Here is a 13718-nt window from a genome sequence, read left to right as displayed (position 1 = left end):
TTACAGTCAAACGCATCATCAAATATGTTAATGAGACATTGGGGTATGGGGTTTGGTTTTCTATTGATACTACTGCTGAAATTACTAGTTTTTCTGATGTCGACTGGGCAGGGTGTACGGATGATAGGAAGAGTACATCCGGGGGGTGTTTTTACCTTGGGAATAATCTGGTTTCCTGGCATAGTAAAAAGTAAAATGCCATCTCTCTTTCGACTGCTGAGGCTGAGTACATTGCTGCAGGGAGTTGTTGTGAACAAATGCTGTAGATGAAGCAAATGCTTCATGATTATGGGATAGAACAGAACACTCTCACTCTTTTTTGTGATAACACAAGTGCTATAAACATTTCAAAAAATCCTGTCCAACACTCTCACACCAAACACATTGACATTCGTCATCATTTTATTCGAGAGTTAGTGGAAGAGGGCCTTGTTGTTCTTGAGCATGTTCCCACTGAGCATCAAAAAGCTGATATTTTTACAAAACCCCTTGATCTTTTTCAGTTTGAGTTCCTTAGAAAGACCTTGGGTGTCATGCTCGATCACTAGAGTGTTACTTGTTCCTTGAGTAGGTGTAAGTGTTTTGCCTTATGTATGCTTGGATGCCATAATCTCATTGTCATTGATATCTGTTTTTCTTGCATCCAACTTTTTATGTACACTACTCATGCTGCTTACAAGATCTCATTGTTCATTTTTCATAGCTCATTTTGAATGCCCATGCTCATTAACCTCATGATTTCATTCTGTACACATCCTTCAGATAAATTGCCGCAGGGGTTTCCGCACAAGTGATCAAAGTTCTCTATGGACCACTAACAGTGTTTCTTGTACTTTTACAGTGGAATTGACCGATACTAGTATATCATGGGTAATGTTGAGTCTCTTAACCATCTATCATCTGTTTTCACTTCCACGGTTTCTCCCTCAGTTCCTTGAAGTCCGGGCATTAGGAAAAGGCTACTTCAGAGGCACCAACCAGGCCATCCTTAATGATTTCATTCTTCTTTGGTATGGTTTCCATACTTTTGAGCATGAATGCCACCAGTGAGTGCCCACAAGAAAGAAACAATCAAAAAAAAAAAAAAAGGGGGACTCATTGATTGAGGGGGAGCCTCCGCATTTACTCAACAAATACCTCGTGATTCCTAGTGGTTTGACTTTTTGCTGTGTTGTTAAGTTACTCTTGGTGGAGGTCCAGCCATCCGATCACTACGAGGATTAACTTTAGCTCAGTGGACTCTCATGGATTGCACATACATACTTTATTTTGTGAGCTCTCATGATGGATTTTGAGTTGTACATTCTCATGTAGCTTATGATCACTGATTATATTTTATCTGCTTTGCTCATGATGTCCAGTGTCATTGTTTTTTTAAAATTGCAAGTTTACCGAAGTCATGAATTGTGGATTATCTCATCTTAGTAGTCATTTTGGCTAAATGTGATCATCTACTTTTATTTCAGGTCTCACCCCTTGATTTTGAGTTTAGTTTTTATTTTTATTTTTTTTAAAAAAATTATTTTTTTTCCCCCGCTCGAGCGGATACTTCCACGTCGAGCGTGATTTTGAGCCTTGCAGTAGTTTGCTCTTTGCGTTACAATTCTGAAAGAGGTATTTTTGCGCTCGAGCGGGTGTCAGCTTGCCTTGCCTCACGCTCGAGCGTTATACTTTACGCTCGAGCGGACCTATTTTGTATAAAACTCCCTCCCTTGACTCTCCAGGTCATTTTTTTTCCCTCTTCTTCAGTTTCTCAGACCTAGGGCTTGGATAGCGGTCTTTGTGTGCTCGATTCCACCTTCTTTCTTCTTCTTCCTTACCGATTTCACATTTGGCAAGTTTTTCCCTCTCTTCTCCTCTGTTTTTTTTTTGGAATTTCGGCACATTTGGGGGTTGTATTTCGATTTTTTTTGGTGTTTTGTGTTTAGTTTCTTTTCCCTTCTCTCACACACTTTCATCAAGTCATAATGTTCTTTTCATGGTGGTTTTCATGTCTTTGTTCTGTGTCTTGTTGTGTCCTAGACCTAGGGTTTATCATTGTTCTTTTTATATGGTCTCATGTTGTTGATGGGCTTGAGTTCGATTGTGTTACCTTGGGTATCCCATACTGTTGCTTTGGGGGTCTTGGTTCTGATTTACAAGGATTTCGATTCTCAGTGGCTTTTGTTTATCATAGCTTTGGACTCATGCTTGGTGTTTGACATTGCTATTATGCCCTACATTAGTCATTTTGTATGTGAGTTGCATCATATTGTAAGTGTCATACTTGTTTTCATTATTCTCAATCTCATTGTTACTAATATTACTAATGTTTGCTTTGTTCTCAGTTCGATTTGTTTTTTTTTGGAAATTGTTGGGTTTTTGGGTATTAGTTATGTCTCACATCATCATGTCTGCCCCTAAGCGCCGCAAGGCCACAGTCTCGTCCTACTTTTAATACTGATAGGTTTCAGACTGCCAAACAAGCCAAATTGTTCCATAAACCTTTTGAGGCTCGAACTGTTCACCTAGAACGGAATGTCCAGCCTAACATTTTCGAGTCCATTCAAATCCGTCCATTGTTTAACCCTCTAGGTGGTGATTTGGTGTTGTCTTTTTCTGGTCGTCAGAATCTCGACTGGGTTCGAGAATTCTACTCCAATATTCAGCAAATTAGTGACATTGAGCCTTCATTCACTACTTGGGTTTGGTCCAAATCCATTTATGTCACACCTGATCTCATTCGCAGACTTCTTCAGATTGATCAAGTGTTCCCTCAACACTATCCTTTTCCAGTTCCAGGCCGTCCTACCTGTGATTTCAATAATGTGGCTGAGGTGTTATATAGTGCTTCCCGTACTTGGCCTAGGGGTGCATTTATTAAACAGTTTCAACTTCTTCCGGAGTTTAGACTGCTTAATCTTATTGTTTGTGCCAACATCCTTGTGACCACTCACTCATCCGAAATTAATCAAGAGCAAGGATTTGTTTTGTTCTGTATCGCCCGTCACATGTCTATTGATCTAGTCACCCTGATTGTTAAGAAGATGATAGGTGTTTCTGGGAATAAACAGTTAGTACTTCCTTACGGTTGCATGATCAACCGTCTTTTGTCCGAGCTTGAGGTCCGTGTCTTAGAGGATGATGAGTTTTCCTTCCCCTCCTGACCGTTCACTAAAAAGACCATGTTCCAAAGTCGTGCTCATGTTAAGGGGGAGTCTTCTCGGGCCGACACTTCTGCAAGTACCACTGCTGGACTAGTTGAGGAGGCTGAGTTTGACGCTGCAGCAGCAGGGGGTGAGGAGGATGCTATTCCACCTGTTCCACCTCGAGCTTTTCATGATCAGCTTCAACATTTTGAGGAGGCCATGACCCGGCGGTTGGACTTTCTAGATGCCTGCTTTGATGCGTTTGATGGTCGCCTTGGTCAGTTGAAGCAGACTGCCGTCCACACTATTTCTCAGCTGGCCCACATCATTTCCTTAATTCAGCTTCAACAGCCACCACCTCCCCCTGGTGCATGATTCATTGATTCCTTGATTCCCAGTCAAAAAGGGGGAGAGTTTGGTGATACAGTGGTTCATGGTTTAGTGATACAGTGGTTCATGGTGGTTCATTGTTCATTGCACATTGGTGATATTGGTGGTATACATTTTGGACATTTTTTTTTGATGGTACATATTTTGTTAGATGGATATATTTTGTTAGATGGATATTTTGTTCATATGAATATTTTGTTCATATTTGGTTATGTCGGATGGATACTCTTGTTAATATTTGAATGGTTATATTTCTATGTATGTTTTGATATATTCTTATACAGTTCCACAAGTTTTGTTTTTTCTGGTATGTTGCTAGCCTTTTCACAGGTGAATGTTGGATGAAGATTGGATGGATGGATTGATACATGGCAAGATTGTTTGATTATAGAGTTGTTTTGAGTTTTTTTCTTTTTTTTCTTTTTTGTTTTTAATCTTGTCTAATGCGTGTGTTTAAGGACAATTGTTTAGAAAGGTTTTGTCCGGGAATTGACAAAGGGGGAGATTGTTAGGTCCCTTTATTGTCAAATCCGGATACAAAACTTCATGTTGAACAAGTTGTACCTTTCTCTATGTTTTGTCTTTCCCGCTTAAGCGGAACCATTGGCGCTCGAGCGGATTTTGGGGTTTCTCAGTATTTTGTCTAGTCTGTAAAAATGCTGGAAGGTGTGATTTCGAGCTCGAGCGGGTTATCAAGTGCTCGAGCGGAACTCTGTTTTATTACACGCATGTTTTGCTGAAGCCGCTCGAGCAGGATGTTGGGCGCTCGAGCGGAGATCGCAGACTCAGGTTGCCTATTTATACCTGTTTAGGTTGTTTTTAGGGTTTACTTTTCCTAGATCTTATTCAAGAGTCCTAGGGTTTTGTTTGAAGTTTTTTTCCGAGGTTTTTGTGAGTTTTCCTTGATGTTTTTGAGAGAGTTCTAAACTTATGATTTGAGATTCATACATCAAGGAGTATGTTACTTTATATTCAAGAGAGTTCTCTTCGGTAGATTCCGAAGATTCAAGCGTAGAGTTTTCAAAAGGTGTTTGATTCTGTACACAGTCGTTAATTCGACAAGTGAAGTTGTAGATTCAACTTCAGGATTAATCAGTTCCAAGACGAAGGCGTTGTGAAAGAATTACAGAAGATTCGAAGACAAATTGATTGAGTTGGGTAATTTGTGTATTATCTTTGTAATCTTTCTTTCTTCAGTAGTGGATTGATTAGTGGCGTTTCGCCCGTGGTTTTTTATTACAATTGAAGGTTCTTCAATTGTGGTTTTTTCCACGTAAAAATCGTTTGTGTCGATTTATTGTTTATTCCGAAAAACAAACAATCTAAATCACTTTCGTAAGTGCTTGTTGATTTAGATTGTGTGTTTTGGATAATTGGGATTTGGAATATTTTAATCTTGATCTAATCATGAATCACTTAGGATTTTCAATTATCTTTTTTATTTTCTATATATCTTTTCGTAAAAAAAATTACTAAAATAACTAATCTCCAAAAAAGCTTTTCCGATTGAAATAAAAATATTAATAATGTTACACTAGTAAAATTTAAATAATTAATTTTAAATACTATTTAATTTATTACTAATACATTATTATAAAACATAAAACAATTTACTCATTAAATTGATAAATTGTTAGTGCACCTGCATTATTTATCGACATTCTCACCATGACAAATATGTAAGTTGGATGAAAATGGATTACTCTCTCTAGCCATTCCTAACCTTTTTATCTCTAGATGATGATAGGCTCAACGAATACAGTGATCAACAGATGGCTACACTAAGGTCACATTTATTTCGCAGTTTTAGTGACTGGAGTGGATTAGGTTGGCTATGGGTACCCATAGCATGTTGAGTTGTGAAATGAGAGGATGGACTGATACTCTAATTGTCACGCCCCAAACTCGCCCCTAAAAGTTCGGGCATGACCTAAGCAGAAACGGACACTTAACCTGGTATATATAACATATGGGGCTTGAACGGAAGCATTTAACAATATAAATTAACATAAATAAAATAACTATATCCATTGAGCGACCACTATCATGCCAGGATCACAAACGGAACATAACGCAAACAAACATACAGTGGCATGCATCTGAGAATTTAGCTATGGACATATACATATACAGACCCAGCCCTTATAATTGGGCGTAACAAAAACAATAAGAAGAAAAAGGATTATATACACTACAACCTTAGACAAACAATCAGGGTACAAAACCAAAAACTTAGCAAAACTCCATAAAATAGTTGCCTTCACTTAAGTGCCTGGACACTCCGGGGTTGACAAAAGAGGAACGGATGCCACGGGTTTTGACTGGCCTCCAGATGGAGTGCCCACAGAATAAACATAATACAGGGTGAGTCAAGCTCAGTGAATAGTGGTACGTAAACAATTTAATGATTAACTTGAATTATAATGTACAAACATAAGTGCAGAGAACACATAGTTAACTTAATCTTGTAATTATTTTCAGAATGGTCTTAGGCTTAAACTTTAAACATAATGGCTTGAAACATAACATCTTGAAGCATAATGGCTGTAAGCCCTTGAATAGAGTGGCGTAAAGCCCTTGAACATTGTGGCGTGAAGCCCTTAAACATAGTGGCATCAAGCCCTTGGATAATTTGGCGTTAAGCCCTTGAACATACTGGTATGAATTCAAGAGGTGTCTCACGTGGATTCTAGAGGTGACTCACAACGTAGCACTTAGTTCCGCGTAGCACTTTGCTTCATATCATAACAACTTATACAGAATGGCCATAAGCCTTATAACTTTCACATGTGTATGGATTCAAGAGGTGGCTCGTACGAATTCTAGAGGTGGCTCGCCTTGCAGCACTTAGTTTCGTACAACACTTTGTTCCATATTAGAAATACATAATGGCCTCTGGCCCAGATTGGCTTTAAGCCTGGTTCATGTATGTATGGACTCAAGAGGTGGCTCACACGGATTCTAGAGGTGACTCGCATTGCAGCACTTAGTTCTGCACAGCACTTTGTTCTGTACAGCACTTTGTTCCATACCCGAAATAGGTCGTGAAGACCGAATAATTCATATTATGTCAGTGCATAACATAAACAGAACGGATAAACAGAAACAAGGTCATACATGTTCTTAATTATGCTTGAATCATAACAGAAATCATAATTCATGTTTGACTATACATGGTACATTGAATAGCGCTAATAAATCAATATAGAGCATACCTTTTAGTTCCGTAAAGGGACTTCCAGTAATACCTGAACCATGGGATTATTACCCCCGGGCAAGGGCCTTGTGCTAAAGATGTCCTGAATACTTTGATATATATAAAGACAGTCATTTACTGGTTCAAAATATACATATCAAAAAAATAAAGCATTTCTTGTTATATCGTTATCATTGTCATCACAGTACGCTTAACAGAGACAGAGCAATATACTTTCTAACGTGGTTTACATAATGATGATAAACCTTTACATTCATGTCGTAGATACTAAACGACTTCAGGTCTCTTAGTAGCAAAATAGTATGCTCTCATATTCATACCGTAAGGTGAATCAATATCATTGCTACTCAATTCTTGACATTTAAGGCAACCCATGGTTCTATCCGATTTTTATTTCGTTCCTTTCTAAGCAAATTTCTATGTCATGAAACATGTGTCGAACCAAATAAGATTATAAGGGTCCCTGATAGGATGTTCAAATATCATATCTCCATTAAGCGGAGTTTATAGTCATAATTTCTTCCCGTTATCTGCTTGCATAGTATTAGTACTTCTTGTACGGAGTCTTAGGTAATTTACAGGCTATAGCACATTAATAATAACCATTAACCATAAACAGAATGCAGAGGAATTCCAGAGTCATACCGAGGTACACATCATCTTTCAATGTTCTCACCGATCTTCAAACAACGTAAACGTTAACGTAATTGCTTATGTAAAACAGAACGTTAAGAATAAAATGGTTAACGGTAAGTAAACGTACGATTACAGTACTACTACTCACAGTGTTGAGGCGGAGCGCTACTTCCCCCTGAAGCGTGTCCTACACACATACAAAGTTCACAAATTAACTTCCCTCTTTCCTTGTTAAATTACTTCCTGACTCATTACGTTTCGAATGAATTTACCGCCATCTTAAGATCATCAGAAAAATATTTTAAAAATATCAGAGGGTTGAGCACGCGAAACTGTGCCGAACATTTTTTTCAGCTTGGGCCGCACGTGCGGCAGTGCTTCCCACACGTGCGGCAGTGAGCCCCGCACGTGCGGCGATCTGGACAGAATGCAGTTCGAAATTCAGACAAAATCCCATTTTTTGGTGAGTATTCTTAAGGCTCAAATAGGTCCTTTAATTGATGAAGTATGGTTCAAAAATCATGTACATAGACATCATAACACATAACAATCTCAACATAACTTGGGTCTTGATCTTCACTACTACACTATAATTCATTTTCTTTAACATCTAAACACACACATAGATCCATTACACACATAAATGGATGCAAATATGTAGAACTAAGAATAGAATGCAATTTCCTTTACATGGTTTCAATTAACACCATTAATCAATTGATGAAAACACCTATTCAAACCCCAACTTATGTGAATACCCAAGAAATTCTTACCCATATTCAAGAGAGGAGTTAATTAAAGTATAATCAACATACCTTGAGCTTTTAAATCCCTCAAACCTTCTCAATCTCTTCCTTGGAAGACTTCTCTTCTTTCTCCCTCATTCTCCTCTCCTAACCCTCTCAGGAGATATTTTAGTTTTTAGGTTCAAAGTCAAATGACTTAAGCATACATATACATTATGTCAAATGGCTAAAGCATTCATTATATATATATAACAATTGAATAGGACAAAACTGATTCAATTTAATCACTCCGAATTGGAATTTCACAAAAATGCTTATCATGGCTTAAAAATCATGCTGATCTCAAATATAAAATTAATTTCGAATTATTGATCTCCTAAGGCTTTCAATTCCTGATCCAACCATTTTAATTGTGACAGATATGTTTTCTTATTAAACAGATATAAATCTATAATCATAAAGTTTACTTAATTACACTTAATTCTACATGGAGTTTCACAATAAGCATATAAAGGCACAGATTCAAGGACTGAAAGTATACCAGAATCATAAACAAGGGTCGGGTTATTACACTAATCGAATTACTAAACTTATTAATGGGAAGATTAGCTTTGTAGAGATTAAGGTGGGATCGAGAATAATGAGGAGATTATAGTGCGATCAATCGTTTGCCTGAATATTCGGTCAGTTGACTGGAATAGTGCTTCTTTTTTTTTTTTAACTGCTGTTATGTCTAAAAAAAAATTATAATTGTTTTTAATATAGAAATATTTTTTTATTTTATTTAAAAATAATTTAATAATCTCATCGCTAACCATTTCTTACACTATCATCAAAACAAGCACTTTCACTTAATCCCCTCACTAAGAGCAACTCCAAGGGAAGAGGCATATTAATCCTGTTAGCTATTTTAGCTAATATTACCCTAAATTCTCACTTCAATCGGCTGGCTAAACGGCTTCCTATTCTCCCTCATCCTTTCCCCGCTGGCTTCAATTGGAGAGTGATTGAAGGCTCTCCAAACTCGTCTCTCCCGCGAAAGTATTCTGCTCCTTCTTCAAACACGTCTCTCCCGCGAAATCGATCTACTCCTTCAGCGCGAAGTCAATCTGCTCCTTCAGCGCGAAATCGGCCTTCCCCTTCAGCGTTGTCTGCAACTCCCTCTATCTGACCTCTTCCTCAAGGTATGGATCCTTCTGTCTCTCTGTCTTCCCCTTCTATGCAACTGATAAACCTTCTCTCTCTGAGAAAAGCAATCTGCAACCCTAGAGGCATCCAATCTGATTTAAAATTCCATATTTAATCTCATATTTATGTCGTATGGAGTATAGACAACTTGAATGCAATGCACATCTTCCTGTATATAATGTAAAACATCAAAGTCTAGACCAAAATTATGCATCCGAATTTAAAATTGTGTCAATATACTGTTTACACCTGTCTGAAAGACCAACTTATCAAAGGCATCTGATTTAATGAAAGTAAAAAAACTCCTCACAATGGGGACTGAATGCCTTTCCTTGAATATAGATGATGTTTAGTTTATGAATTTTAGTTTATCAATTTTACTTTCAATGATCAGCAATCAGGACATAGGGATAAAATTAGTTTATGAATTAGGACCTGCAAATCATTGGTTGGTTTGGACCTTTGGAAAGTCTTGATGAAAGAAGATATCTTTACAGCTATTGATTTGAAAGCAAAATGGAATGCCCTCAACAAATACAAATTGATTGATTGATTAATTGATATAAGGAAGGAAGGAGGGGAATGGAGGGGAGGGGAGGGAGAGTGAGTGAGAAAACGAAAACAGTTATTATTGTTATAAGGGAAGGGTGTTTGGTGATAAACAAACATGGAAAGGTATGAGATTCTGAGAGACATATGATCAGGTAACTTTCTTCACACAGGGCACCCTGTCAAGACCACTACACAACCATATTCATTAGTTTATTTAAAGAAGGGAGAAACTACTGACAGTAAGACTCGATCCGAGTATCACACTCGATAAGACATCACAAACTCATTGGTCTTTATTCGATAGTCAAATTAACTAGCACAGATTAAGCAAATTGCTTTGACTAATTTTTTAGTTAATTTGTTTGACTTTTAGGAATGTTGAGGGTATATGTACATAATACTAGTTGCAGAAAAATAAATATAAAAAGTTCTACATGACATGAGAGACATAGAGAGTGGTGTTGGGTCCACACCCTTATCTGTGTTCAGTGCAACTAGCAAAGTTGTGAGGGTAATTAGAGAGCAACCCTTACCTTTGAAAAGAGACTGGAACAATTCCAGCTCTTTATTGAGCAATTTGCAAGAAAGCAGGCTCTGCCAGATCAAAGTGTTGGAGGGGAGGGTTGCACCACCCACCATTGTCATTAGATTGGGAAGGGTTAGGTGGACAGAAGTTTGTAGCAGTCACAATGATGGTCCCAGGGAGGCACAATTGTGGGTCACTATTGCATTTGATCTGATAGCATGCCCCATAGCTCAAGCCATTGTTGAACAGAGCAGTGCTTAGGTCTGGGTCTTAGTCTTTCCTCAGATTGGTGGTTCTTTGTTTCCCTATCTATCTGTGCTGATTCTGATAATTCTGTGCTGATTCTGATAATTCTCTGCTTCTGAGGTGGGGATCTATTAGTCTGCTAAGCTCTGCTACTGTGACAAGCTTGGCCTTAGTCTCAAGTTGGATTCATGTGTGGCTGGAGTTATGATATTAAATGGAGTTGGTTACTAAAGTTATGTAGCAGCTACTCGAGTGACTGTAGTGAAAGTGGAAGTGATTTTGCTTGCTTTGCTAATGTCATCAGGAAGTGTGATATTTGATTTGGTTATTCAACCTGCAAACCATAAGCTCAGGTGGAATAATTAAATTTTATATCATATTTATGTGAGTTAATTGTACAATGTCAGCAGAAAAGACAATTTAAATTCTTTTGGTTTAATTCTAGTGATAGTTATTGAATGGAATTTTTTTTAGTAGTCATTTTTCAGGAAAAAAATGTTAAAATTGGTCAAGTGATAGTGAATGATATATATTTGGTTTTGCTAAGGTGACCAAGAAATACAAATACGGAATGATGGTTGAAGGAATTACATTTTTACAATGTGAGATAACTACCCTAACCTTGTTAAACTATCTCCTTAGAAATAAAAGCTCAAAACTCTTAAGGCAACCATCTCCATTTGAGAATAGACAGTATCTTTTTTATGACTAGTTGGTCTCAGTAAAATAGATAAAAATAAATAATAAAAAATTAAAATTTCCAGTTTTTCCGCCTCACACAGGCATTGTGCATGTCATGTAACTTGTACAGATGCATGAGTTTCATTTTTGTTTCGTATTTGAATGGCTTTGCCAAAGATGGATGATTTTAATCTCATTATCTGTCATATTAATTCATCTGTTATGCTTTTCATCTTCGATTCAGTAAACATAATAGTGCTCTAGTGGCTGCTCTAGATGGAACAATTTATTTAGTGGAGACCAATTCAAGAAAAATCCTGTGGTCATTCACATCAGGCCCATCAATTTATTCTTCATATCAGGCTCTTCCTCCAACCCATGACAATGATAATTGTAATGACTCTGAACTCCAAGACTTTTTTTATAGATTGTGGAGATGATTGGGAACTCTATGTGCATGGTCCTGGCTATAAAAAATCAGTATGTGAGAATGTGTTTAGTTTAGTTGTAGCTATTCTGATGTCCTTGTTGGAACCTGGACATTTCCTCCTCTTCAAACTTTTAAAGATTTGTCTATAAAATCTGTTCTCACTGTTCATATAATCTGAATTGTTACGAGAATAATGTGGATATACACTGATGTGATGTTCTCATTGATAAGGACGAGTCCTTCCTAGAGACTTGCTTATGTGCATATACTGTTGTTGCAGAAAGTGTGTCCATTTGAAAATGCAATCCTACCAAGAAAAGATGTAGAAGGATGGGTAGAGTCCGAAGTTGAACAGCCCCTTTATGTTATTGAATATCCAAACACATGCAAGCACAGCTGCATGAATGACATATATTAGCTTCATATGAAGTATAAATGGCCTGTACTTGCATGTCAACACAGACACAAGCATGCATGATCTCCATTTATTAATTAATTTGCTTCCAATTGCGAATCTTAGTCATTTCTCCAACCCAATATATGTTGCCATAATTTTCTTTACCTTGTGTATAGATGAGTCAGCAACAAAATGATGCATATTTCACCAACTTGATGAATGATGGGACTGATTATGAATTTATGGATGAACCTCTTGACCAAGGGGATCAGTCTTCCCCAATCTCTCCTCAAATAGAAACCACCAAGAAACCACAACGAGGTGGCAACTTCACTACAGAAGAAGACAGTATGCTCATATCGGCGTGGCTTAACATTAGCTTAGATCCAGTGCAAGGGAATGAACAAAAATCAAAGGCTTATTGGCTAAGAGTGTGGGAGTATTTCCACCAGTACAAAACTTTTTCATCTAATCGTAGTCAAACGTCTTTAATGAACCGTTGGTCAGCAATTCAACTTGCCACGAATAAGTTCAGTGGGTGCTTCGCCCAAATCCAAAGGTTGAATCAAAGTGGAAAGACTGACAAAGATAAGGTATTAATGCCATTGAGTTTTTTATACTTATTATCATTGGAATTGTCTAGTCTCATGATAATTAGTGTTGTTTTATCTATTATTCAGATTCTTGATGCGAAGAAATTATACAAAGAGTTGTACAAATCGTCATTTCCATTTGAACATTGTTGGCATGAGTTAAGAGATCAACCAAAATGGCGAGAGGAATATAGCATGAAGAAACAAAAACCAAAAAAAGTGGCAACTCCCGGCGTTTGTTCTCCTAGTGCACCGGATTCAATCAATTTAGAGGACAATGATGTTTCACATAATGACAATGTAGACTTGGAAAGACCACCGGGTAGGAAAGCTGAAAAGGAACGTTTGAATAAAAGAAAGAATAAAGACCGTGGAAATGAAGGAGGGTCACATATTTTAATATTATTAGAGGATTTAAAGGAAGATAGAAAGAAAATGAATGACAAGAAAATAGAGATGTATGAAAGGTCGTATCTTCAAGAGCAAGAAAAGATTGATAATGAGAAAAAGAGGACGCAAACGGAACAAGAAAAGGTTGATAATGAGAAAGAGAAGATACGAATGGAACAATTGAAGGAGGAAGAGCGAATAATGTCAATAGATACAAGTGGTCTGCCTTCATTGCAAGCAGAATACCTTCATCGCCGCCAAATGGAAATTCTCCAAAAAAAGATTTAGTTGTTGGAACTACCCAAAAAAAATTTAGTTGTTGGAACTATGTTTTTCACTTTATTTATTGTTGGATTTGATTCTCCATTGTAGGCAGAACTATGTTTTTATGCAGTTTATGTTGGAATTATTTATTATATGTTAAAAGTTTTTTGAAACTACCTATTGTTGAATGGTTGAACTAGTAGTAATTTAATTACTGAGTGGAATTCTCGTTGAATGCTTGCTGAAGTACTCCATGGCTAAATATAATTCTTATTGTATGTTGGATTGGAGTAATTTTTATTTACAGGACATTTCTATTTGTTGATCAATTAAA

General features: G+C 37.2%; 1 protein-coding gene across 1 annotated transcript; it reads left to right on the top strand.

The window, feature by feature from the left end:
- The first annotated feature begins 12313 nt into the window (after positions 1 to 12313).
- LOC145821462 (uncharacterized) lies at positions 12314 to 13490 on the top strand. The gene is made up of 2 exons (XM_082917984.1): positions 12314 to 12730; positions 12818 to 13490. The coding sequence occupies exons 1-2, from the start codon at positions 12314 to 12316 to the stop codon at positions 13406 to 13408; spliced, it is 1008 nt and encodes a 335-aa protein (XP_082774110.1). The 3' UTR covers positions 13409 to 13490.
- The last annotated feature ends 228 nt before the right edge of the window (positions 13491 to 13718 follow it).

The sequence above is a fragment of the Camellia sinensis genome, chromosome 3, assembly GCF_055761805.1.
Source record: "Camellia sinensis isolate YWXY chromosome 3, ASM5576180v1, whole genome shotgun sequence".
NCBI lineage: Eukaryota > Viridiplantae > Streptophyta > Magnoliopsida > Ericales > Theaceae > Camellia > Camellia sinensis.
This window is presented reverse-complemented; position numbering and strand designations above follow the sequence as displayed.

What these genes read in the sequence shown, in the direction of transcription:
- LOC145821462 (XM_082917984.1), top strand. Translation starts at nt 12,314, where the DNA reads ATGAGTCAGCAACAAAATGATGCATATTTCACCAACTTGATGAATGAT. An exon ending in GAAAGACTGACAAAGATAAG is followed by an intron (nt 12,731 to 12,817) that starts GTATTAATGCCA and finishes TCTATTATTCAG; the next exon opens with ATTCTTGATGCGAAGAAATT.